At 45.0% G+C, this 27,216-nt stretch overlaps 2 protein-coding genes and 2 non-coding genes across 4 annotated transcripts in view; 3 read left to right on the top strand and 1 right to left on the bottom strand.

Annotated features, from left to right (window-relative positions):
• Positions 1–788, top strand: part of MROH2B (maestro heat like repeat family member 2B) — a 61,495-nt gene extending 60,707 nt beyond the window's left edge. Inside the window, exon 42 of the mRNA XM_053918306.1 lies at positions 257–788. Coding sequence (XP_053774281.1) covers positions 257–363 — 107 coding nt within the window. The 3' untranslated portion in view covers positions 364–788. The remainder of the gene's footprint in view (positions 1–256) is intronic.
• Positions 789–9,627: 8,839 nt separating this feature from the next.
• Positions 9,628–27,216, bottom strand: part of C7 (complement C7) — a 54,286-nt gene continuing 36,697 nt past the window's right edge. Inside the window, exons 13-18 of the mRNA XM_024578494.4 lie at positions 26,504–26,591; positions 24,273–24,405; positions 21,094–21,285; positions 16,073–16,163; positions 13,650–13,834; positions 9,628–10,853 (exon numbers count right to left, since the gene is read on the bottom strand). Coding sequence (XP_024434262.2) covers positions 10,672–10,853; positions 13,650–13,834; positions 16,073–16,163; positions 21,094–21,285; positions 24,273–24,405; positions 26,504–26,591 — 871 coding nt within the window. The 3' untranslated portion in view covers positions 9,628–10,671. The remainder of the gene's footprint in view (positions 10,854–13,649; positions 13,835–16,072; positions 16,164–21,093; positions 21,286–24,272; positions 24,406–26,503; positions 26,592–27,216) is intronic.
• Positions 13,516–13,619, top strand: LOC112321227 (U6 spliceosomal RNA). Its single transcript, XR_002976506.2, has one exon. It is a non-coding gene; the product is annotated as a U6 spliceosomal RNA (small nuclear RNA).
• On the top strand, positions 16,612–16,720 carry LOC112321228 (U6 spliceosomal RNA). The gene has a single exon (XR_002976507.1). It is a non-coding gene; the product is annotated as a U6 spliceosomal RNA (small nuclear RNA).

The raw sequence follows: 27,216 nt of genomic DNA, 5'->3' as shown, positions 1-27,216 counted from the left end.
CCAGAGCATCAAATGATCCCCAGCTCCATGCCTGTGCAGTCATCATACCCAAGAGACTACAGTTTTCCAGTTTTCTTTGATCACAGGCTCAGGAGCTTCTCTGACCTTATTTCAGTTTGTGATTCCCAAATCCTACTTTTCAGGGCCACACGTGAGCCTGAGCCCACCTTGATCCTCAGTGGGGAGCCTCATAGCATGGCCCAGCTCGGGCCTGGGCATTCCTCACTCACCAGACTTGCCATTGTCTCCATTTCAGGGCTCCAAGAACTGCGGCAAGACCCCTGTATCAGTGTCCAGAGGGCAGCTGAAGCGGCCTTGCAGACCCTCCTGAGAAGGTGTAAAGAGATAAGCATCCTTCCCTAGGCCATCAGGAAATAAACTGCTAGGCTTTTCCGTAACTGACTCCGGTCTTCTCCTCATGACTCAGACTTGCAGTATCCAAAGGAGGGACGTGGTGCCTGGGGTGGGACCTTGAATGAGTGGTGGACTCCTCACCCTCCAGGGCCTCCCTGGGGGGCTTCCACAAGTCCGAAGTCAATTCCACAAATATACTTGAGCGGTGACAACCGCATGGCTTTGCCATGGGCTAGCCCTCTGTCTGGAGGAGCTCAAATGCCTGCAGATACCCCAACCAACAGAGCGTGAAACAATTCTGCTGCCATGAGGAAGAAGGCCACTCTGTTTTCCACGCACAGCCCTTTTGTGTTGTGGATTAGCCAGCTTCAAATTACTGCCCACATGCCTTTCTTTCTAATAAGCAATCTTATGATAAACTTGAACCTGTCGGGTTCTTTCTGGCGTTATAATTTATGTGTCAGGACTATGCCAGCTACTTCTCAACAAAAGACACTTTCTGACATTCTATTACATCTCATGGTGTCCTCTCCATTTTTATCCCAGAGTGTTCTTCCCTCTGCATTGTGTGTGGGCCCACACATGTACATGAGTGTGTGCGTGTGTTAGACTTCTGTGTAGCATCTGAATCTGAACTCTTGGCTCTTTCCCGCAGTGCATACCAGAGAGGCCATACACAAAGTTGTGAATGGAAAGAGGAGTCTGCAACACAGTGCCTGGCACTCATTTAACAAACACCACCTTCATGATGGTTTATTAGCAGCTTTATTAACTTGGTGTATCCCTTTTACAGATTCCTGTTCCTTACTTCTAATCTCTCCATCCTCAGCCTCTGAGGGAGCAGCTTTTGTTCCTATAAAACCTTGTAAGGACCAAAGGAATCTTTTAGGTCAGAGATTCATTTATTCAATCATTTAGCAAATATTTATTGAGTGCCTACTATTTATAAGGCACTGTTATAGCCACTGGGGCTACAACTATGACAAAAAATATTTTAAAATTTTACCCTCATGGGGCTTATTCTATGAAATCGGTGTGTAAATTCTAGAGGCTAGAGCCAGCCTCCAAGATGGCCTCCAAGATGGTCCTTGCCTCCTGGGATCCATGTGGTCCCCTCCCACAGTGCCTAGAAAAATAGAAATGACCTGTGCAATCAATATTTCAGAAATGACAAAGTATAACTTCCAAGGCAAGGTCATACATGGTGTTGTACTCTCTTGAGTCACTCACTTCGGGGGAAGCCAGCTGTCATGTCAAGAGGAACCCCAAGCAGCCCAACAGGAGTTCGTGAGCAAAGAACAGACGCCTCCTGCAAACAGCCAGGGTGAACTTTCCGGGCATTGTAATACTCTGTTGTGGGAATAAATCCATGAGCCTCAGGGAAAGGCCTCACATGAGGGAAGCCTGGCACATTGGTGGGCTTATGAGTTAAAATACAGAACGCCCAATTAAATCTGAATTTCAGATAAACAATATTTTTTTAGTAAAAGTATGTCCTGATTATTGCCTGGGGCATATGTATAGCAAAGAATTATTTATTGTTTATCTAAAATTCAAATGTAACTGAGCATCTCATATTTTATTTGCTACATCTGACCACCCTATTGCACTCTAATGAGAACCCTGAGCCAGAATCACTAAGCTAAACTCATCCTGAATTCCTGAACCACAAAACTGCATGAAATAATAAATCTTTCTTGTTCTAAGCCACTGAGTTTGAGGTAATTTGCTATGCACCCGTGCACCCGTGGGCAACTATTACACAGAGGGTTCCTGATCCCACCAAAGCTGTATGCAAATTTCTGTGTGTGATTACCCAGGTGCATTTTCTGGGTAATAGCTTTCATTAAATACTTAATGGAGTCAGAAGTTATTCCCAAGGCTAACATATGAAACGGAGCAAGGAAAGAAGGCAAGGGATATGGGTTTAGTTGACCTCTTTTGGCAGGTTATTTTAAGTCAAATGACTTTTCAAAATATCCCTGCACGACAGAACTTTCTGCTCTGATGGGAAAGTTCTACACCTGCACTGACCTGTATGGGAAGCCACTGGCCAAATGTGGCAACTCAGAACTTTTCCAAATGTGGTTGGTCTATCTGAGGAATTAAATTTTTTAAGTTTAATTACATTCAAGTGGTCATATGTAGCTAATAGTTACAACACTGCATAAGACATTTCCAGAACATGGGGCAAAGGGTCATATAGAATTTGGGCTGAGCCACCCGAGAACTATAGGACATTCTCAAAAGATGCATAAATTGAATGACACCAGACCTCGACTGATCCTTCTTTATAAATCTCCATTGTTACTCTCCACCCTTCCTAGCACCCAGCGGAGAATCCTCCTCATCATCTATTGATGGAAATTAGGTAGAACGGCCACATGTAACACACATTGCTGCTAAACCTCTATCTGTGTAAACCCTAATCGTAGATCCAAGGCAAAGTTGGTCATACATGGTGTGACACTCTCTTGAGTCACTCACTTTGGGGGAAGCCAGCTGCCATGTCAAGAATATTAGAAAATTTCACCCTGACAAGAATTTCCAAGACTTTTTTTTTTAAAAAATCACATCCTGGCTCCACCTCTAACAGCCGTGATACTTTGGAAAATCATATGACCTCTCTGTACTTCAATTTTAACATCTGTAAAATTAGGATAATAATTATCTACATCAAGATGCTATTGTGAGGACTAAATGCATTCCTGTACGCATAAGGCATTTAGAAATGTGGCACAGCAGCATCGTTAAGTAAATGTTAACTACGCAATATGAGTGAATCAACAAGCGTATTATTATTAGGATCACAAATAATAACGTGAACTCAGTGATTGGTATATGAAGCCAGCTGATTATCCGATCCCCGTGTGGCCATGTTCCTGGCCTTCTTGGGAGGCTGGAGATGAGGCAGCCTCTCTGTTCAGAAGATCCTCACTCAGCAGCTCCCACTGCTGCTCTCACCACCTCTGAGTCACCGCCATGCCCTGGCGGGGCCTTCTCACTTGCTCTCGTACCAGACAGAGTAAGCCACAGCCAGGTTGTGTGACAGGAGAAATGGAAATCTAACTGCTCTCCCCAACAATTATGTCCATTAATCCCAGTGACTGCCATTCACTCTTATGAGTTGCCCACAGCCCTGCCTGACGCCTGTCTTCCCAGTCTATCCTCCGTCAGCCTCTGCAGTTCACCGGTGGGATCAAACACAGGTATGTAACCCAAGTGAGATTGGCCTCTCCAGGGTCTCGGGGAAATAGAACTACAGAAGAAGCACATGTTCAAGTACTACTGAGGAAATTACAGATTCTGTTCAGTCTCCCTCCTGTTGCTTGCCTCACTATTGCTAGCCCATGAAATCATTTTTTTGACTCATGTTTACTTGAGGGTAGAGAGGCTGCAATGGTCGCAGCCTGCCTAATGGGCTAGTGCTGCTTTGCAGGACTCTGAATCGCGGCGTTTTGCAACTCAGGACTCTGCCCTTTAACCCAACAGTGAGAGCCAGTGTTCTGCTGGTAAATCAGGGACGTTCAGCCTGGCTGACCCTGGTGAGAAGGCAGTTTCACCAGAAAAGAGGAGAACAAAGATCAGAGATGGGAAAAAAGAAACAAGCTTCCAGAGAACGAAGCCAGGGGCATTGCATAATTGGAATCATCCCTGTGTGACCATAGTTTTCAAGGATAAAATACAAGACCAGCCACTTCCTCTGAAGCCCTCAGGAGACTCTGAGATTATAGTAGAGGTTTTCTAATAGCGTTTTATTATTACTTGATTTCGTCCTCAATCCCACCATTATCCTTCATCTTACCTAAGTACAGAATCGGAGAGCTCATGGTCAGTCAGACCTGGTAAAAAAGGGCATTTTGATCCAGGCCCCTGAGAGAGAGCAGCTTTCTGACAAGCAATTTTATACAGCTGCAACTGGGAACGATCGTTTCTTGCCATTTCTCTTTGTTACTCATTTACTGCAGGTGTCCTTAAACTGGGACAGTACAAAACAGGGAGGGAGTCAAGTGCAACGTGAGGAAAGAGAGTGGGTTTTATTACAAAAATGTGTGTGTGTGTGTGCAGAAAATCCCCAAGTCGTGACCTGAGAAATGGCATTGGCTTCTTCCCTCTGTCAGACTATGCATCCAACAAAACATCCTCCCTTATCTGTGTTCCTTTTGGATGAACTGTCCTGGACTTTATTCATTGAATTATGTGGTTATCCTGAAAGCAAGATAAATTTGGAAACACAGTTTTATAAATACCCATGACTCACAGCTTCTTTTTCGATCTCAGAGCCACCAAAAAACACAAGATAAGAAATCCTTCCTTCTACATTACCTACCACTTCCTCCAAACATTCTCAGAGGTAAACTTTGAGGATTAAATTGACCAGTGCGCTCACACGTTCTTAACTGCACAATGGTCAAAAAGAGGCCGTATCTTGGAGCTGGAGAGTCTGGAGAATTGCCGATTAGCCTGCAGAACAGGATACCAGGACCTTTTTATTTCCAGAGACAGCAGAGGGGGGTTGGGTTTATCTTCACCCTGATCCCCGTGGAATCATCAGAAAATCATTAATTACCCGACGTCCAACCCTCAAAGGCTTTGCTCAGGGTTGGGATGACAAGACTGAGCCAGGCCTGTGGCAGACTTGTGGTAGGGCCATTGTTTAGTCTACAACATTCTATGGAAGATGGAAAGAAGCCCCCTGGGATGATAGCAGAAAGGTTTTATTAATAGATAAAGATGGCTGCATAGCAAGGCACAAATATTGAATGACAAGTTGAGTTACACTGTATCTAGAAAACAATGAGAAGCCAAAAAACTTCTTGGTCAAGGTAGTAAAATGATAAAATCAATGCTTTGGCATGGGACTAACAGAGTAGATAAAATGATAAATCAGGGAGTGGGCAATGGGCTTTTAGACTAAGGAAATATCGTAAGAAAAAAAATGACAGGGCCAATTACTAGTAAGGAGATTGAAACAGAATAAAAAATCTCCCAACAACTAACTTGGACTTAAATAGCTATGCTTTGTCTTTTGTGCCTTGGAAGCATGCCCAAGTCAGTATTTCAGAATAGCAGCCCTGTGCATGTAGCAAGAGACCACCCCCCACACCTTGTTAACTCCTCCCTATCCAGGACGACGCAGCTCAAACAGGACATCCCAGGTCCACAGTACTGGAAGGAAGCCGGTGATGTCGTGATACAGGACGAGCACTCCCCTGGGAAGCACAAGAGCCATCTTCAGATTAGGCCTTCTGCTAACTAGCCGAGGACTATGAAGACTACCTGTGTGACTATGGAAAATGGACATTATATTGAGTATACACAGGCAGCATGCTGAGCAAGAAGGGGCGCAGAACCATCCAGGTTCCAACCCTCACCAGTCGAGAGGAGATCTGGGACCAGATCCTCAAATGTACCTTCCTCTCCCTTTTAATGCATCTGTGCACCCTGTCCATAGCAAACAGCCAATCATTGCACTTTTAGGAGACTCGAGGTCCTTTGTAAGTCGTCTTCTCATCACACCAAAGTATTAAATCCTATAGGGCTGCAACCACCCAATGAATGGGCTTGTCCACAGTTCTCCATCACACCCAATTTCAGGAGTTCCTCCTGGTGCTCAGCATCCAGGAGTTCAGTTAGGGCCCTTTATCAAATTCTGTCACAGTGCACACTTGGGTTGCACATAAAGTGGGTCTCACTTTCCACCCATCCGGGGCCTTTCATGGGAAGCACTTTCTTTTGAGGATGTCTGGTAAAACTCGCTTTGATGAGGAAACTCCTCTTCACTATTACGGAAAATTCCTTTGACACCTCTCTGTGATCCCTGCCCACATGGCCAGCTGACTGCTACACAACCGTCCCTCATTCAGTATTACACATGCCTTACTCTTCCGGCCAATGGCTGTCTGGCTCAAACCTCACTGCTCTGTCATGAGTCTAATGGGCCCTCCCCTGGGATTCAGCACAAGTCTCCTCGCCTCGGGATGCGTGGAAATAACAGTGATGACAGTGCGGTTCTCTGGGTTTGTTCTTTCACAGGCAACTGACCGTGGCCTGTGAATCAAGGGGGATATTGTATTGTTTTTCTTCTCCTGCCCAGCCTCTCACCTTCAGCCCATGCCTTGTAAGCAACAACACTCTTTCTCTCTGGTCTTGTTAACCCTTGGCTGGAAAAGGAAATTTTCCTACATGGTTGCTGTTTTGAGTGTAAATCTGGGTTTTTTGCCTGACAGGAACCAATAAAAAGACAAACTGTAGATGCTTCAGTTGTCACGGCAGGGGCTCCTATCTTGCCATCAGCCTTCATGTCCCCAAATGTGCAAACTGCCTGAAAGACCAAGGTAATTGAAAGTTGTGCCTATACCTCTGGTCTCTCCGGTATTAACAGAAATTGCCTCCTACTGTGGTTGCTTTCTGGCTCAGCATTCAGGATGAGAAGCAGGTCGTTGCATTCCTAGCACAAGTAGTGAATATGCTTTAACTAGTTCATCAAGGAGGAAAATTCTCAGCAGACTGGCACATAATAGGACTGTGGGTGTTCAGTTCTGCTAATCCTATACAAGAATGGCCCAGTATCTCTCCTTCCCTCTCTCTCTCTCTCTCTCTCCCTCTCTCCCCCCTATTCTTCTTCTCATTCCTCTTCTCTCGCCTCACCTCTCCTCCTCTCTCTTTCCTACTTCACAGAGAGAGAGAGAGAGTAGTAGAACACACACTTCATCTTATACCCAAAGTATGCAACATCTTAGTTTATTTTCAAGTTTATGAAGACCACCTCCACTAGCTGTTACACCTGTCTTACATATAATCCAAATGCTTACAGCGGGTTAGTGGGTGTGTGATTTTGTGGCTCCAAGAAATGTTGGTGAGCATAGAAAGTATAGAACCAATAATAAATTGTGGGGTTCAAATTTCTTTAATACACATCTTTATCTTAACCAAAAGCAAAAGTGATTGATGATTTTATGTTCAGACACCCAATAAGCTACTGCAGGGGATGCTGGGTAAGCCAGCTGCCCAGTGGAGAGGGGGGCCCTCACTCAAATGAGCCACCTAGTCTAGCTAATCCCTGGGTAGAGTTCCAGGGGCCACCTGCCAGATATTCCTGCCTGCTACTCTGCACCCCCCATGTACCCCCCCTGAACACCAAGAACCTTCTCTCTGTTGCAAGGGGATTACAGTGCCTAGGACCGGGGAGGGCGGGGAGGAAGGTTGTGCACAGAGCTGTTGGGATGGGGCTCACTAGGTCTCAGGGCAATGACAGCAGCACTTCTGTCAGTCCGGGATCAGGAAATGTGTGCCGTGTCACAGGAAGACACTGGCCTCCCGAAGCAGCTTCTCTGCCCGGGTGACTCACAGGGTCCACTTCGATTGCGAGCGATGCTCTGTGGGGTGCGGCTTGGCTCCCCTGTCTCTTGGAAGCTAGCGTTGGTTAATGCACCAGCCAATCCTCTCTTCTCCCTCCGTCCCTCCCCTCACCAAGATGGCTTTAATCTGAGCACTCTGCCTTTTCCCGCAAGGCGCTACCCCTTCCTCCCCAGGTTGCCCCCACCTGGCTTGAGGCAGAGGAAAGGGAAGCAGGGAAAGTCTCACACTCCCTCAGTTCTCTCTGCAATCAATTTTCACGTCAGAAACAGTCCTCGCTTTTCTCAAAGCCCTCTCTTTAGCTATTTAAGACCTTATTTTGGGAGTCTTAAACATCTTTAAAGATGTAACATTGAAAGTTACTTTCTCTTTGCAGACCCACTGTAACAAACCCAATTCTCTTATACACAATTGTGAATGTCTCTAACAAGAGGAAAGGTCAAGTATAACAATGTTCAAAAAAGAACAAAAAAAAAGCATGAAATTATGTATTTCAAGACAGCATCTTTCTAGAACCTCATTCACTGCTCCCCTCCTTCTCTAACAGCTGGTCGTTAATCCCTTACTTCTTCTTCACTATCTCTGTGAAACTTATTTCTCAAACTTTAGCTGTCATATCTTCTGGGGGTTTTCCAGGCCTCTTTCTCCTACAGCATTTCATAACGCCGGCCATGTCCTCTGCCTCAGGTAGGAAGGGGACAGCAGTAGACACCTACCCCCAGACTAGCTTAAGACTGGAAAGAGACCGAGCTATCTCCTCCCAAAGAAGTTACTGTTTCGACTCTTTGTTTTGAGATCTGCATCTGGCCTGGCATTTTCAAATCTATCCCCCACCCAGGGTATAAATCAGCTCCATAATAAACTCTAACAAATATTGTTGGCCTCAATCAAACATCATTGTTTAATTGTTTTCAATTTGTTTCCATTTGTTTCACATTGTTCTCAATTATTATTTTCAGTTGGACCCTACCTCCTTGTAACTTCCACACATTATGTCTGAAATGTCACTTGAGGGATAATTTGGTATGTAAAGCTTGACCTGGGTCAGACCTGGGTATAGCCATTGTGGAAAACAATAGGGAGGTTCCCCCAAAAAATGATAAATAAAATGACCATATGATCCAGCAGTCCCCCATCTGCGGGAATACGTCCAGAGGAATTGAAATCAGAATCTGAGAGATACCTGCCCTCCCATGACCACTGCAGGGTTATTCACAATAGCCGAGACATGGGAATACCCCGAGTTCCACCACGGATAAATGGATGAAGGAAATGTAGTACAGGTGTGCACTGGGACGCTACGCAGCCTTTATAGAAAGGAGAAAACCCTGCCCTTTGTGACAACATGAATAGACTAGGAGGGCACTGTGCTCAGCGAAATAACCCAGGCAAAAAAAAATGAAACACTGTATGATCTCACTTATATCTGGAATCTAAAACAGTCAAGCTCATAGAAGCAGAAATGAGAATGGTGGTTGCCAGGGGCTAAGGAGAGGGAGCAATGGGGACATGGCAGTCAAAGGGTCCGAGTGTCCGTGACATAAGGTAAGTTCCAGAGACCCCCCATGGCACAGCCATAGCCACCGGCCAGCTATAGCGCCTCTGGCTAGCAACACTGTCACGGATGCTTAGGATTTTCTAAGAAGAAAGATCTTATGTCATATTCTTATAATAATAATAATAATAATGGGAGTGGGAGGAAACTTTGGGAAATGATGGATACATTTATGGCCTTGATGGGCATATACTTATCCCCAAACTCATCAAGTTGTAGTATATATTACATATGCACGGCTTTTTAATATGTCCATCATACCTCAATAAAGTAGTTTAAAAAATAAAAATATATTTTAAAAGAGCACATTAACCACTCTTCATGGAAAGATTCTTTAAAATTAAACATAATACAGATCAAAACATTGCAAAGGGTAGTATCTTTAATGAGTATTTTAATCATTGTCATTTTAACTAAAGATTTGCAGAAATGTACTTATCAGTACCAGAAAAATACAGAGATATTATTTGTATAGGAAAGCGTATTTTAAATTCCATGTGAGCCCACTCATTTCATCCCCCACAGCTGTTTTCTTTTCGTTTTGTTTTGATGAAGAATGAATAAGGAGCAAACTGGAGGCCAGCGCTTCAGATCGATCTACCTCCACAGGCCCTGAAAAGTCTGGCGCGCACCCACGGGAGAGAAAGACGTTCTCTCTAACGGGCGACTGCGCCGTGGCTCGGCCGTGAACTGGAGCTTCCCACCAAAGAAAAGGGGGCGGGGCAATCTGGAGGTCTCGGGTGTGACCTGCACTAAAAAAAGCCCCCCAAAAGACTGAATTATGTGAGTTCTCAAAGAGGCAGACAGTGCCCGTGACTAGGACGGGATGAATTCGGCTCCGACAAGTCGGTGTTTCCGTCTCCCATCGACTGGGGAGCCCTGAGCGACGTGCTTGGGCCCACAGGGTGGCGCACGAGGGTCCTTCCCGGGATGGCACCACCGTAACTGTCTTTCTGCATTCAAGGTCCCCTGTGTATTCGGGTTTACCGAGCGGCCGCTTCTCTAGCATTTCTGTTTCCTAATCCAGCTGCAGAGCCTGTTCTGGCCCCTGGGCGGGGTCACCCAGACTTAAAGGGAGCATTTGAGTTTCTCTGGCCTAACCCTCTAATTTTCTGATTAAAAAGTCCAAGTCCAGAGAAGTTAGCAGTTTCTCCAAGAACACAGCTAACTCAGGCAGAGGTTCCTGAACACGAACCGGACTGATAATTTTTTTAAAAAAAGGAGAAGGAGCATCTGATGAAGGTCTGGCTTCTGCGGGCAGCTGGGGGCTGAGGGCACCTGGGCCTCGGAGGGAGGGAGAAAGAATGTGCCTGCCCCTGGGGATGTTGAAGCTCTCAGTTATGGGACGTTTCCATGGGCCACGGCCATTGCTGGATTGCAGCAAGCCCCCGGCAGCCGGGAGCCTACTGGGCGTCCCCCTTGCAAGGCTCTATGCTGGTGACCAAGACGCTCTGCCCTTGACACCTCAGGGCGCCTGCCTCACACTCCGTCATCGTCCGCTCCTGGCCGTTCACCTCCACGCAGATGCGGACGCCTTCCTCCTCGCACTCGGAGGCCTCTCTGCAGACACATTTGCTGTCCTGGGCTGCAAAGGTAAGTAGAGATGGGCGAATGAAGGCCCTTTACCTCCAGAGTCACGACATGGTGGTTAGCCACCCACAGGAGCTCCTGCCTCTGGGGGTTGAACCCACCACCCTTTGGACTTGCAGGACCAGGGAAGCCAGCCTTTCTGCTCCACTCAGAATAAGCAGGTTTGGAAGCTGGTGCCAGGATTGCTGTTATTGTTTGGACCACAGGGGACAGTTCTCCCAAGTCAAGAGCAGTCCAGCTCACTCCTGGACTGCAGCTCAGTCCAGGCTGCTGTCCCTGTGAGTCAGAACCCAAGTGGGACCCACCAACCACCCTATCACCAAATGAGGAGACCTCAGCAAAGAGCTGAGTGGCAAGGGTCAAAGAGAGACCAAGAACCAAAGAATCAGACTTGGTGTGAGACAAAGGGCATGAGGCACAAAAGGCTGCATGTCCCGCAAAAATAAATAAATAAATAAAAACAGAAATAAGCCGTGCATGATAGCACTGTGTGCGCTGAAGTGTCGAGGCTGGAATACAGCAGCCAGGTGTCTCCAGAAGGAGAGTAACAAGGTCAGCCAGGCAGCTATGGTGACTGCCAGACCCAAAGGGACCCAGCGTAGCTGGAATTACGGATGTCATCATCTGTGCTGGAGACAGATGGGGAAACTGAGGGCAGTGACCCAGCCCTCCCCCCTTGGGGGTATAGCTGACACCGAGGGAGGTGGGCCATGCCTGTGGTGGTGGTGAAGGTCATTGTAAGTGCCCTTGGACACAGCACCAGAAATATGGAATGACAACTTGAGAAAGTAACTCCTCTTTCTATTCTCTTCAAACCCTCCGTTCCTTCTGGGAGAAAGTGCCAGCTGGACACTGCAGGTTTGTAAGATCTCCCTGGTATCCCAAGGAAACAGCCTCCCTCAAGCTCCCGGCAGCATCTAGCTGGAGGCTACACCCTCATTTTGTTTCCAAGTATTTTACAAGTATTTTGTTTACAAGTATTTTGATAGTTCCTTAATATTTATAGCAACTGAGACTTCCCTTTAAGAAAATGACAAAGTTTCTTTTTTTTTAAAAGAGTTATTGTGAGTCTATTTTTTATGAAATTGAGATTTTTACTGACATGCAGATGTGCTTTAGAGTTATGTTTATCCAAAAGGGTTCTATTAACAATAGAACACTTTAGCATGAAGTCACAAGATGTTAAAAATAGTACAGCACAATAAATACAGCTACATCTTCCACAGCCCCAACTGCAGAGAGGGGGAGAAGGCAGCTACCATGTCTGGAGGGAACCGTGCTTTCAGAGCCTTCACAGGTGACCAGAAGCCCAGTGCGCCATCTAGGAAGAGGGTATGGGGACAGTCTCTGCCACAGAGATAGCTAGCTGCACTGGACGCCAAGTTCTGCTCCCCCCACCTTCGCCTCTTCCTGGGCCTCCCTGCCTGGGGGCCAGCACCAGCTACAGCTTCAGTCCACGCTACCTACTCAGTCCTCGCTGATCACCCCCCATCAGTGGACTGGATGGATGGCAGGCCTCCGTCTTTGCGCAGAGCCCACAGGCACACACACTGTGTGGTTTCTGTCTGGATCAAGCTTGTCTATGGCCAGCCGTGACCTCAAGGCTAGCGTCCTGCATCGACATCTCCTATGCTCACGGGACCGTCCAGCGACCTCTAGAATGGGCTGGAGACTGACCATAGGGAGGCCTATTTTCTTCTGGAAATGGCCCATGAAAGAAGTGACCAGGGGCCTGAAAGGCCATGGGACTTTTGAAAGCACCTGGACTCAGCAAGTTCTGGGAGGGAGAGACTGGCGGCCTTGCTAGCCGCTTGTCACAGATGTAGCCTAGTTAGTCTGAATTCTCCATTGGTGCCAATGGCCTCACGTGACACTGGAGAGGGTGCTGTGGCTCTTGTGGCTAAGTGGGCCCTGGGGCTGGGGACACCACACGGAGAGGCCATCCGAGGAGGGGCCTGTGTGAGCTACAAGGTGCGTGTTAGCATTATGGCTGTGGACCCATCCCCGTCCCTGAAGGCACTGCACTTGATACAGCGTCCAGAGCTCATGGATCCCAGCAGCTGACCAGATTCCTGCTCAAAGTAGAGAGGGAACTGGCCAAATTCAGGTCAGCCCTCAGCCCCTGAAACAGACATGCCCCTGGGGGACAGGGAAGGCTCTCTGCCAGCCCAGTGGCATGAGGGCTCAGTGGGACTTGCAAAGGTGCGGGTAGAGCTCCCTGGTACAAGTAGTTCAGGGCTGAGCCCTTGCCACAGGGCCGGCTGGTTGCACTGTTAGGTATGGTACCCCTGGTCAGCACTCCACACAGGTGCATGGCTGCATGGGGACAAGGGAACTGGCGGGGAAGGGCTGCTCTGCCCCAGCTTTTCCCTCTTGGAAAAGCCAAAACTCCAAGTACACAATGCGGATGATGCAAGGACAGGGCAAAAATCATGAAGGCAGAAGGGACTCACTGAGGTTGGGGAGGACATTCAGACCAGCAGGGAAGGCCTCTAGGTACTTGACCCAACCTGCCTCCCTGTTCACTCTCAGACCAGCCTGAGCCTTGACACCCTCAGGGGCCTGTGCTGATCTGCTGCTGAACTAGAAAATGACATTTCTCTAACTCTCAGCACTATTGCTTTAGCAGCTTTACAGTTTCAAATAAAAAATTCCCTTTTCTCTCTTTGGCAGCACAAATACTAACATTGGAACAATGCAGAGATTAGCACGGCCCCTGAGCAACAATGACATGCAAACTTGGGACACATTCCGTTTTTTTTTTAAATGAAAGAAAAGAAATGCCCCTTACCGGCACATTTTTCCCACAGTGCACAGGTGCCGCAAGCTCTCCCGGCGGAGGCAGGCTGGACACAGCTGTCGGCCTCCGTCAATGTGAACCGGAGGCCCTGGCAGCGCAGAGCGTGCAGTTTGCACACGGTCAGGGGCAGCACTCTTCCCCTCCTCTCGTCCCGGGCACACACCTCCAAGGAAGACCTGAAAGGAATTTGGTTAATTATATCATTTACAAGATGTGCATTCCTTAAAAGCTGAGGGTGAGAAGTGACAGGTGAAGCTCTGCAGCAAAAAGGTGGAACAGACACTCACATCCCTTCATTCCAAGGGCCCAGCCCCCTTCAGGGGTGTCCAACCTTTGGGCGTCTCTGGGCCACACTGGAAGAAGAAGAGTTATCTTGGGCCACATATTAAATACATTGCAACACATAATCACAATATAATCTCATAATGTTTTGAATAAATTTATGATTTTGTATTGGGCTGCATTCATAGCCATCCTGGGCCTCCTGCAACCCTGCGGGCTGTGAGTTGGACATCCTTCTAAAAGAATGTTTTTTGCTCTTTCTTTGCTCCTGATGTTTAGAGAGCTGAGACAGCTAGTGTCGACCTAGATTCATGTAGAACAGATCAGGTACTGCAAATAGAAAGAGAAGGCAAGATGTGCTGGGGACAGCTGCTGGGCTGACAACAGGGAGGGACAGAAAGTACGCAGAGATCCGACACTCAGGAGCTGTGGATGGGGAAGGCCATCGACCACAGGACACACGGGCCCTCCCAGCCCAGCGGCCAGCGACCGAATCCTCAGGGGAAGATGAAACTATGCTTCAGTGCTATGTTTTAGCGTCCGTGTTTACAAAATACTTTAGAAATATTTCCATTAAAAAATGATTCCTTTTTTTCTTAAGCGTTGGTGCCAAAATGATGAGATCCAGCTTCTTAGAGATGTCGCTGATGAAAACAACTACAGTTCTGAATGTGATGGATAAGGAAGGCATTCCTGCGGTGAAAGCTTAGACAGCGAAGCATTTTTGTGTAGTAGACAATGTCTGTCTTTACTTGTACGTATATTTAGCTCTAATTTTTTCTTCTCTGACCAAGTGCTAAATTTACTTGGAGTTATTTACACAATGAAAACAAATCTTTATATCTCTCTTCTATCTGCTTATTTAAACTTTAAATAGGACCACTCAAAACAGCTTAAAAGGCAGAGACTTTACAAGGCCCTGTTGCTGACAGGATCTCATGTGTAAACGCACACACACCGTGTCTATAAATAACAGCAGACTGCAAACTAAATGAATCGGGGAAGGTGGAAAGCCAACGGAAGTGAATCAGAGTAAGCAGTGCTTGAGAGAAAATAACAGCAGTCAGAATATTCAGGCCAAACCCCATTGCCAGCCACACTATTCCACTGTATTCTCCCTCCCACAAGAAGTTCCTCTGGGTCAGACACCACCACAGTTGCCATCACCCACAGCAGGCGTTCATGGAGTTGGATGTGATGATAATAATAATTGAAAGCCAAGTAATTGGCCAGTACATTTGTGTTCTGATTAGGCCCAGACAGGAGGACATATTTCTGCCACTTGCCTCTCCTGTTTCCCTCTCCTCTCCCCCACCCTGCCTGGCAGGCTGCCGCATCTGACACATCCAACAGACTTCCTTGTCCGCTAGCTTTGGGGGCATTTAATCGGTGGGAGCAGTGGTAGGAGACTGGAAGGGGAGGGGAGTGCAGGTAGGGGGTTTATTCCCCTGGGTCCCTCTTCAGCTGCCATTCCAACCCTCCCTGTCTCTCGGTTCTTGTAAATGCTCCTCTCTTGCTCCTTCGGGCCTGGGCATGGATATGTACCCACATTGTGACTCATCCAGGACACCGCCCTGTGGCTGGAACTGTCCTTTACTCTCCCACTTTCCACTTAACAGTCCCACTTGTCATCCTCCTCTTAGTTTAATCGTGCCGTCTGCACCGGCTAGGACCGTGACGAGGACATCTAGGAACTCCCACAGGTCTCCTACAATGAACTGGTCTCCAGCTGGGTGGCATCTTATAAAGCAATCTAGAGGCAGATGTTTCAGGGATCAGAAACCCACTGCTTTTCTCACTGTGGGCATTGCTTTCTGTCTCCGGAGGATTTCTGTCCGAATCCTCTCAAGCTCTAAATCCTCAGGTGGCAGTTTCGTCCTTTGGCACCATTTTACATGTAGAGCAGGCAGTGCTCAAGTAGTCCTTCCGCCTCCCTCTAGCCAGGTTACATGCTTCCAGCTGTCAGCCCTGGGGACCCAGGCAAACAGCGGGCAGCAGATGGAGCAGATTAAAAGCAAAGATCCTTAATTCTTGGTAAGCGGCACCTTGGATCTAACAGAGACTAGCCTAAGGAATCATTTTATTTATTTTGACTATAATGAAACAGAGAGGTGAGCAAAGATGGGGCTTACCGACATTCATTGGGCAATTTACAAACACATCTTGAATTCTTCACTTTCTCCCAAGGCTGACATACAGGCGCTGCCGATGGCAAAGGGGCATCTGAGAAGCAAAAGATACAGGAGGTGCAGTCATCGGGAGAAGGGCTTCTCCGTGATCAACAACGTACCATTTTCATCGCAGAGCCTGGCTGTATAATAGTCTCAACGGCAACAAGTGTGTACAGTAAAAATATAAAATGCTGGGAAGTATTTTACAAGAGATAGAGCATTCTTCAGAGCCCCCTAAAAATAATACCATTGATCATGGTCGCTACCAATTCTGGAGCATTTATTATTAGCTATGCACTCTTTATACACTGTGATACTTAAATCTCCTTAACAAATGCCCATTTAAGAGATGAGGAAGTAAAGATCAGAAAAGTTAGAAAGTTGGCGCCAGTTCATGTATTTAACAGATTGGGCAAGCCAGGATTCAAGTCGGCGTCTGTCTGAATCCAAGGCTGGCACAGTTGGTAACAGGCTCCCTTTTACCAGGAAGTTGGTGTTTAGTGCTCGCTCTGGCAGCGCATATGCTAAAATTGGAACCATACACAGGAGATCAGCATGGGCCCTGCGCAAGAACGACACCTAAATTTGTCATAGACACAGACAACAGAAGGAGACTAGACTTTGGGCTGTGAGCATGCACTAAATTATACAGATGTTGTATTATAAAGTTGTACACTTAAGTTTATATAATGTTATCAACCAATGTTACTCCAATAAATTCAATTGTTTTAAAAAGCTGGTGTTTGCTGTGTGGACCGCATTTTGCCCACTGTACCTTCAATGGGACAGGAAACAGAACTATGACTTGACTTAAACGCAGAGAATTCCCTGGAATCCCCAGGAGATCTGTAACCACCTGTCATGTGTAAGGTCCAAGCGGCCTCCCTTCAACAGTGAGCAGATGTCTGGACGTACTCCCATTAATAGACTCCTTCCCATTGTTTTAGCTTTTCTACCAACGGATCAACAGTTAACCATCATTCCAGTTTTGACAGGAAAGCGCCATGGTCCAGATCATAAAAGCATAATTTGATCTGCATTGCTGTGGCTGTACTGACTGCAGTGGGAATACTCTATGACACTCTGCTGTTCCCTCCTCCGTCAGCGTCCTTACAATGGAATTCACTGCACTGTAAAACCAGTTACCTGCTGAAAAATACATCTGTAAAGCAGTAAGAAAGGGCTGAAGAGCATGTTTTCATGATGCACAAACTATGAAATACTCCCTAACTTTGGAAAACGTCAGAGCTTTTAGACATGACAGGAAAATCTCCTGAACCACACATTGGTAAACGCAGAGCAATGTGAACCACACCTGCTGCGTCCGCAACCTCTGTAACTAGTGCTTCCTCTTTAAACACTTCCCTTTAAAGCAGTTTATCCAAAATGCCATGTAGCGTCTTGAATTGTATCCTAGACCGTAAAAAGGTTATTAGTGGAAAAACTGGTCATATGAAAATAAAGTCTGTAGTTTAGCCAATAGTACTGTAATAATATTGTCTTAGTTTGTCTTAGTTTTGACCAACTAAATTATGTCAAGTTACGTGAAATGTTAACATTATGGAAAGGTGGGTAAAAGGTATATAGAAAAGATATTTGCAATTTTTCTGAAACCTAAAATTATTCATATATATGTGTATATATATATGTATATATATACATGTGTATATATATAATGGTATTATCTAGATCGGTGGTTCTCAACCAGTGGCAATTTTGCACCCCAGGGACATTTTGTAATGGGGTACAGTCAGGGGGCCCCCCAAAGAGGGATTTGTAATGGGGTCCAGAACTCAGAGTGTCTAGGAAATATTAAAAATATAGGATGTCCTCACCCCCACAAATCTAAACTGGGGGATGGGACAGATGGAGCAGGGCTGTTGAGAGTTGTCTGCATAGCAACAGTTTTGCAACTAACCTTAGGCATGGTCATTTAACATATCTATAACTTTTAACTGGTTTCATGGATATGTTAAATAGCTGTGGTCCTGCTTTGAGCCAGGGAGATGGGAGTGACTTCCACCCAGGATGTAACTGGAAGGCAACTCCCCCTGGTTATAGCACCTGCGTAAGAGCTTGGAGATGATTGGCTCTACACCATGGGGCCACACCTGCCTGGACTTACTATTGCAGCCCAGAAAAGCTTGGAAAAAAAAATACCAGAATGCTGGCAGGTGTAGCCAATTGTGAGAGGAATCAGAAATGGGACTGCAGAGGAAGATTGGCGCTGGGATTTAAACCCGAGTGCAGCAGCCTTGAGAGGGGAGAACCACTCAGCTTTGACGAGAAGTGGGCGGGGCCCACGTGGCTTTGGAGGTCCCTTTGCCACACAGCTTAGGAAGCAAGAAAGCAAGACAGAGCTCTTAGCAGCGATGCAGCGCTCTCTCTTAGCAGTTTGGGAGAATGCAGGAGAGATGCTGCGGGAAGGAAAGGGGTGAAAGGACTCTTGCTGGGGTCCCTGAGAAGGTGCCACGTGGGTTTGGATTAAGAACTGGAGATCCAGGTGACATAGCTGATGGTGCTGGGAACTGTGGGAAGCCTGCCAGCTAAGCACGGATTGCTGGGAAGAACCAGGGACTACCTGAGCCATGGACTTCTCTTTCTTTTCCTGAGATACGGTACCCTGGGCTGGGCAAAGGGGGGAAGGAAGGACTGTGTGTGTGTGTAGGTGTTTTAAGGAACTTTGGGATTTTAATGAAGACATTAAGTCATTACTCTTAAGTCTGTATAACTTTTGAATAAATAATTCCTTTCCTTTTCACCAATCTCTGACATTAAGAGCTATAATTCCCTGGTGGTGGGCAAGGAGAACCTAATACAGGAGGACCCCGAGAGAAGGGGGATGTCAATTCAGTAGTAGAATCTCGTCCCCCCTCAGGTCCCTTTGGTAACAATTTGGCAATGTCTAAAGATGTTTTTGGTTGTCACTGGGGGGCACTACTGACATCTAGTGGGTGGAAGTCAGGATGCTGCTAAATTTCTCACAGTGCACAGAGAATTATCGCCTCAAAGAATTATCAGGCCCAAAATTCCAACAGCGCTGGAGTTGAGAAAATTTAATCGAAAATGTACCGAATCTAAAGTTCAATGTCAAAGCCATGGAAATTATTCCTGCATTATGATTAGAACTTCACTTGCTAATCATTTTAGATTTTAAATATTTGCTAAAAGTTTTTATACTTTGTGAAAATTCCTTATAGAATTATCTAGACCAAAGACTTTAGCATTTAAAAAGAGCACAACTTTGTTTTCTTTGTAGCTCAATTAGCCAAACAAACATGCAATTAGGGATCATGTAGAGTATGTACCTTTACTATTTTAAAACCAAATCACCTTCTCATTAAGACTAAGTACTAACTGGGTGGGGAATGCGGGTTTAGTGTTTTAGAGGTACAGAATTTTGGTTTGGGAGGATGAGGAAGTCCTGGAGATGGATGTGGTGACGGTTACACAACAGTGTGGATGTACTTAATGCCACCGAACTGCACCTTTAAAATGGTTAAAATGGCCAATTTGTGGTATGTATATTTTACCGCAATAAAAAAGGCTAAATATTGACACAGCAGGTATTTTGAAACAATTCACTTTGGAGGCTGGCAAACTTGGATTTTTTGTTTGTTATAGGCTTATTTTTAGGTAGTTATTAATATCTACATCTCCTGAAAACATGCAGGTCTGGAAAACATTCTTAATTAAAACGTAAATAGAATGTGCTACTAAGTGGGAGAAATTTCATACCAAACTGTGCTATAAAACGGCTGAAGCGGACATTTCAGAAAGACAGGCATGTGCTCCCCTTTGGAGTTCAGGAGCAACCGCACCAATGGTACGCTGCTCTCGTTCACTGCAGAATTACCGGCACAGGTGCATTCCTTCAACCGCGCAAACAAACTGCAATATGCAAATATATGCAAATAAATGTCTATACGTGCTTCCGTGCATGTGGAGGAAAAGCAACCTTCTCCGGTAGGACTAAAGTGCACGTGGTAGCTCGTGCTGGGCATTCCATGGGACAGGCCGCCTTCCTCGTCTGTCCCATCCCTTTCACACCACTGCCCATGGAGACGTGAGTCCCAGGGTGCCCCACGCAGCCTGCTCGTCGTAGTTGTGCCCACCTAACTCACCTGATGGCATCTCTCACGGCATCTAGTACTTCATGCTCCCTAGAAAGGACAAGTTTCAGCACCGAATTCAAAATCATAGCCAAGGGAAATAAGAATACCATGTAAAATGGAATGCAAGAGGGTTTTTCTTCTCTCCTGTTTTTAATTATTTCAAATATTTTTAGTTATTTTAAAAAATGTAAACAAAGAACAAACAAAGGGTTATTTTAAAAAACAAATCCATTTCATCTTAAGTATCTCTAAAAAAGAAATGATTTGGCTTTCCAAATCTTTTTCCACCTCAAGTTCCAAAACACCATTTTAATTTGCTTAATGTTCAAAACACTACATTTTTTGGATTTACACTATTCAGAACAATTTCACAAGCCACAACACTTTTCCTTCAATCACTTGTGCTTTGCAGCGTTAAATGTAAATGCTTTTAAAACTTTAATTTCAATAATACTAATAAACTCTCTGAAAGCCCATAAATAAAACATACAGAACTTCATATAATTATTATCTCAATTTTTTACTTAATGAAAGTATATTTAGAATCAGGAGGAAACCAGCAATTCGCTTTTAAAAATCCTTTTCCTTGGCACCATAAGTGATACAAAGCTAATCTGTGATATAAGGGATTTCGATTACAATTTTAGAATCACCAGGGCTATTCTTGACTTTCTTTCATCCCGTGAGACTACGTGTGCCCAGTATCGAAGCCTGTTATTTGGTCTACAAACTGACCTCCTTCTCATGGAGGGACAGGGATGGAGGCAAAGACTCAACTGTTACAGTGACTCGGGGCCACCAAGGACCCCCACCAGGACTGTCACTCTCCTGAGTGCGGGCATCCTTGAACAGACCTGGACCGCTCACCTTTACGCGCACAACGGACATCCTTTATCTCAGGGCTCCACTTCAGGCTGGATCCACAGAGAAATGTCGAAGGACCTTCTAAGGACATGCCATCGGAACAGGAAAAGGTCACCTTATCGCCAATGGTGTAGGAAGGCTGCTGGGGATGACTCTGAACGCCATCCATCAGTGTAGGGAGAACACAGGCAATTTCTAAAGATTAAAAAAAAGTCACGCACAGAGCACAAGAGTCATTGCTTTCCTGCACCATCTTTGAAAAAGCAGGACGGCTTTGAACGGCCCTGCTGGACTCGCTCTGCTTTTTCACATTAGAAGACATGCCACACTCCACTGAGCCCACGTGAAGTTAACCAATGAATGACTGAAGACTGAAACAGCTCCCGCCCTCCACGCCTACCCTCAAAGCATTGTGACAATTTAAAATAAATTAGCTTATAAACAGAATCCTATAGTCCAACCTGCTGTCAAAACCAGACTTTTCACGACTGCCACTTATCTCTCTGGTCTGGTTAAGCCCCACTAGAATTTTCCCAAGAATGATGTTCGTTGGTGTATCATTAGCATGTATCCAATTGGAAATTTTACTATCTAAAACTTTTGAAGAATTGCCTTTAGCCTTGTAACCATAAAAGTGTGAAATGTTGTTTCTCATCTCTTTTCTTTCTTGCTTGATTAGTTCATTAGCTGAAATCTTTTACTTGAAAAAACAGCAAAGAGAAAAATGAGAAGCATGCATAGTGATGGAAAGCAAGTCAGAATTCACAATTTAAAAAAATCTTGGCAATCTCTCTAATGGACGATGGTCTACAAAATACTACTCTTTCTGCACCAGCAAACCCATTTACTCATCCATTCAAAGCAGCATCTGTCAAGTGCCTCAGTTTCAGCAAGTGCATTGTATGCTGCTGAGGACAGAAGATGCAAGTCAAGTTTTGAAGGTCCAAGTTCCAGAGAGAAAGGAAGTCTAAAGTGGTGATGACAACATTTGGTAATGCCTTTGTCCTTGGAGTATTTGCAAATTTGCGGGGGGGGGGGGGGGGGATGTTGAAAGGCTGCTAAACTGAGGAGAAAAATGCAGCTTAGAGGCTGAAAAGTTGTGTGGAGTTTTAGGCAGTTTCACAGGGCTAGGAGATAAAAATTAGAGCCCAGTCCTGTCAAACAGAAGGGACCTAAGTAGAATTTCTTATCACAGTTTCAGTTGGGGTCCATTAACAGCTACACACTGGGAATAAAGGCAAAGTGGGCATAAACCAGACTCATCGCTTGCCAGAAACAAAACAAACCTTCTGTCGAGGAAGATGTCATGCAGAGCCTCAAATCATTTCTTTAACTTTTCACTCATAAACTGACATTAAATCAAAACTAACAGTCAAAAAAGATAAGAATTGACCAAAATAAAATAAAAAGACTATAGAAGCAGACCCACAGCAGATCCAGAAAATGGGATTAATAGACATGGACCTTGAAATAACTGTGATTAACATGTTGGGAAAAAATAAAAGACAAGATAAGAAATTTCAGCAGAGAATTAGAACATACAGAAAAGCAGACAAATGGAATATCTAGAATTGGAAAATAAAATTAAGAATTCAACAGAGCTCTTAAAAGTACATTATGTACAACTGTACAGTGAATTAACAAACTAAGATCAATAGAAAATTTAGAATGAAACAAAGAGGAAAATGATGTAAAACAAAGAAAAGAATGTATATAATCTATAGAGTCTAAAAATGTATCATTTGTGTCTCATGAGGAGAGTGAACAAGAGTGGGACAGATGAAATATTTTAGGACACATTAGTCAAGAATTTTCTAAAATTGACAAAGAACCTTAAAGCACAGGTTCAAGACCTCCTGTGAGTATCAACCAGCATAAAGACAAAGAAAATCACACCAGGGCACATCAGAGTAGAGTTGCTGCTGAAAAACAAAGACAAAAAAAATACCAAAACAGTAAGTTAGAGGCAATGTACTGAAGTCTTTAAAGAGTTTAAAGAAAATAAATGCTAACTTGAAATTCCTTACCCCCCAAAAATATCCTTCAAAAATGACGATAAAATGAAGACATTATAAAATGAAAAGAGACTGGGACTGTTTTCCACTGGTATATACACAATAAAGGGAAAGAAATTCTTCAAGCAGAAGTATCTGATTAATTTTTCATTGAACCAGTTATGGGCTCTATTACCCCCAGCTAGGGAATGTTTATATTCTATTTCAGTAATTTCTGCTGAAGAACTTCAGACAGAGACAGAAAGATAAAACAGCAAAAGAGGCAAAGAAGAAGAGAGGAGGTCCTACAAACCAGTAAGAAAAAAGATAAACCTTAAAAATGAACAAAAGATTGGACAACCACTTCACCAAAGAGGCTAGCCAAATATCCAATAAACAAGTGAAAACAGGTTTAACATCACTATTCATCAGAAAGAAATACAGATTAAAAGATATCACTACCCACTCATCATATAGCTAAAAAATTTTATAGATGATGTGAGTGAGGATTCAGAGCAATCTTAACTTCTCAGATTTTGGTAGGGATGCAAATTGGTACTGATCACATGGAACGCTGGCAGTATCTTCTAAATTTAAATGTAGATGTCCCCTATGACTCAGAAATTTCACTTATCGGTGTATATGCAAGAGAAAAAAATGTGCTTGTGTTCACTAAGGCATTCCTTCCAGGCACAGGCCAAGCGATATAGGAAAAATATATCTCTACACTGTCTCTCCATCTGCCGAATGAACTTCTATGCAGTGCAACTGAGATAGAAGCCAAAGAGTAGTGTTAACGTAACACAATTTGCCTGCACTGGAACGGAAGAGGATCCAAAACATTTAAGGATAGAGATTGATTGTGGTATTGATTGCGGTACACTCCTACTTATTGAACTTTAGAAGATGTCTTGATGGTCTTAGCCAGAACTGAGCTTCCTGGCCAATTCTAATTGGTCCCAGAAACTTTAAAATTGCAATAAAATGTGTTGCACCTACCAGGAGCTCTAGCAGCTAGAGAATGCTGAGACCTTACTCAAGGCACTCCTGAAACTCAGGATTGTATGAACCTTTCAGAAAAGGGAGGTCAAGACGTGGGGTACTTGATGAGCAATTATTTATCTCAATTCATTCTCTTCCACATTATTATCTCATCTTAAAGTTTAGGCTACAGCCGAGGCCACTCACTCTGACAATGCATTTCCCCGACAAGCCACTGTAAATCATCTCCACATCTGGCAATGGGGTCTCCAACGAGAGAGTATCCCTCGCTGCAGGTGTACACTATGTTCTTCCCAACAGGAAACGTGGTATCTTCACCCTAAACAGAAATAAAAGAGAGGGAAAGAGTATGCCTGTTTTGCATCACCAAAATGTTTCTTTAGATATATTTTGTCTATAAACCACGCCTTGTTTTAATCATCAGGCAACCAACATTGAAATCACTGGTTTAAAAATTGTTTATAAAAATAGTTTTTGTTTATAGTCCCACCGTCAACTGAAATAAAGCCATTGATGTCACTGTACCATAATTTATTGATTGTGCTCAAAATACCAAGCACTGTACTAAGCATTTTTCTAAAATTACTTTAGTACACACTGTCCAAGTGACTTCTCTCCTTTATACTTTTAGTTAAAGGCAGTTTGTTGTCAGATTTTGGAAACACCCTAGTCAGCCAACCCTTCACGGTAAGGTGTTAGGGGCTGTTCACTGGCAACACTGCCTGATGAATGCCAGTTTGAACAGACAGGTTCAAATCCCATCAGCCAGTTCTTGAAAGTCAAGTCTCCCCCTGGTGACTTTCAGAGGAAGCAGAATGTTGATCTTCTCCCGCCCCACCCTGTAGGGAAAGGGCTGCTGGGCTGGGTCAGATTCAAGGGCATGTCATTAGCCTCTAATGCCAGGAGGTGAGCCTTCTTAGTAAAGCACAGAAGAGTCTGAAGTCTGAGCCTTGAGAGGGCAACCAGGCTTGCTTGGTGTCTCTCCTGGGAGAGGGCTTGGAGCTGGACTGGCTATGCTACAGGCATTAGAACAGGATTCCATGGTGTACCCTTCTCTCCATTGTCAGCCCTGGCCCAGGCTGGCTCCTTCATGGAAGCTGGTAGGAAACAGAGGCCCAGGTTGATGTGGAGGTTTGAAGAAAATGGGGAAGGACTCTCAATTGGCTTTTTGTTCTAGCTCTGCTCCTGGGCCTCACAAAAAGGACTCCTGTATGAGAAAGTTGAACTCAGCTATGTGTAAACTTGGCTCTCTCTAAGAACTGTTGGTAGTTAGCAGCAATTTAGAAAAATATAGACTCTCAGGATCTACTCTAAACCTACAGAATGAGGAAAAATGAAAGACAAGGGGTAAGCAGCCACCTCTATTTTTAAGGTCTTAGGTGACTCTGATGTAGCCAGTCTGTGGGCTCCTTACAGGACACTACGGGCAGTGGAGTTTGGGACAACAGCCTCATGGTTTGCTAAAGTATGTTAGTCTGCATGGCCTCACTCTCTGAGCCTAGGCTACCGTCAGGAACTTCTCAGACTGTGGTGACTGTAGTGGGACAATATGAGTGTTAGTAGCACTAGGTTCATCTCTCTCTCTCTCTCTCTCTCTCCCCCCTCCCCTCCACACATACATACAGTGCTCTTCCATCTCCCAACAGTACATCCATTGGACAAAACTTCAGCAAAATCTCAGAGCATGTATGTTCTAAGGCCTGCAATTTGAGAGGCAAACTCATTCGTGGAGAAAGCAAGGCTGGCCGCACACAGAGAACCCAGATGAACAACATCTCCTTTATGAATCAGGAGGAGACTTCACTGGGTCCAGGGCCCGAGCCTCACCGTAACAAGGAGGGAGTGAGAGGGGCACAAATTAACAGGGTCCCAAAGCCAGGAAAATTCCCTAGAATGACAGGTAGCAGACAGCTCATGTTCCTTCCTGAACAAGAAAAGTGCCCAAAGTATAATGACTCATACATATCTCACCAACACTGGCTAAAGGTCTGATTGGCTCCTGGAATAAGCATAATACTCCATCACAAACCCTTTTGTGAAAAAAAAATTTTTAGAAAAAGGTTTCTTTTAATGGCAAGAATAGAGAAAGTCCTCATTATGAAGAACTTGCTTACAGATTTCTGTTTTAGTGGGAATGGAAATGTTTCTCTGGCGTGATTACACTTCTAATTCACTGGGCGGCAGTATTGATTACCCTGCCACAGAAGATATACCGCCTTCTGCAGAATTCTAATCACCTTGGGTCAAAGAACAAAAGTCATGATCTAAAAGCCCCATCACGAAAACTAAGATGCACACATAAAATATTTAGCACCACTTCATCATGGAGGAGGACATGGATCATAACAACAGAAGAGAGGTAGAACTTGAAGCAAAAAGTATATATAAAGGGAAAATATGTCTCTCTCATAACCAACTTGAACAAATCCGTGGTCCAAGGCCGGGGGTGGTGGACAGAATTCTGTTGAACCCGAAGGCAAAGGAAAGCAATGCGGTTCAAGCAATCTGGAAGGAAAAGGAAACAAAATATCATTAATGTGATAAATTTCCACAGTATAATTAGTATTTTGCACCATAGCAAGTTTTTCATTTGCATCTGAAAGGACTCCCTTTTCTAAACCCTCCGTCACAGAGCCAGCAAGCTGCTGCCTTGTCTGAGACTCCAGTCAACCTGGCTAACACTCTTTGACCCACCTTGGAGATCCCCAGAGATTCCGCCCCACCCAACTTACAGGTCCACCCAAACTGCTTTTCCGTATGAGGCTGGTCTTGGCTTATATTACATAAATTCCTAAATCCCCCCAAACAAGCAACAGCCAGCCTCAGTGAGCTCCAGGCCCCGCACTAGCAGCAGCCAGTCTAGATTCACAGTTTGGCTTTGCCTGGGAAACTCCAAGCCCAGCACAAGTAGCAGCCATCTCAGACTGCTTTATGACTCAGGCAGGTTGGCCCTGGGAAAAACACAGGGGGAGGCTAACCTTGTCCTGTACCATCCAGGAAACCCCAGGGCCAGCACAACCAGTGGACAGCTACAGTCCACATTGGAGCACCACCACCCTGTCCCTGCACAGCTGATTCTCCATGGAGGGTGGAGGTTGGTGGTAAGTGGTCACAGTCAATCCTTGTGGCT

Source organism: Desmodus rotundus, chromosome 1 (genome assembly GCF_022682495.2).
Source record: "Desmodus rotundus isolate HL8 chromosome 1, HLdesRot8A.1, whole genome shotgun sequence".
NCBI classification, from domain to species: Eukaryota; Metazoa; Chordata; class Mammalia; order Chiroptera; family Phyllostomidae; genus Desmodus; species Desmodus rotundus.
The sequence above is the reverse complement of the archived record's forward strand: the minus strand, read 5'-3'. Positions and strand labels throughout refer to the sequence as shown.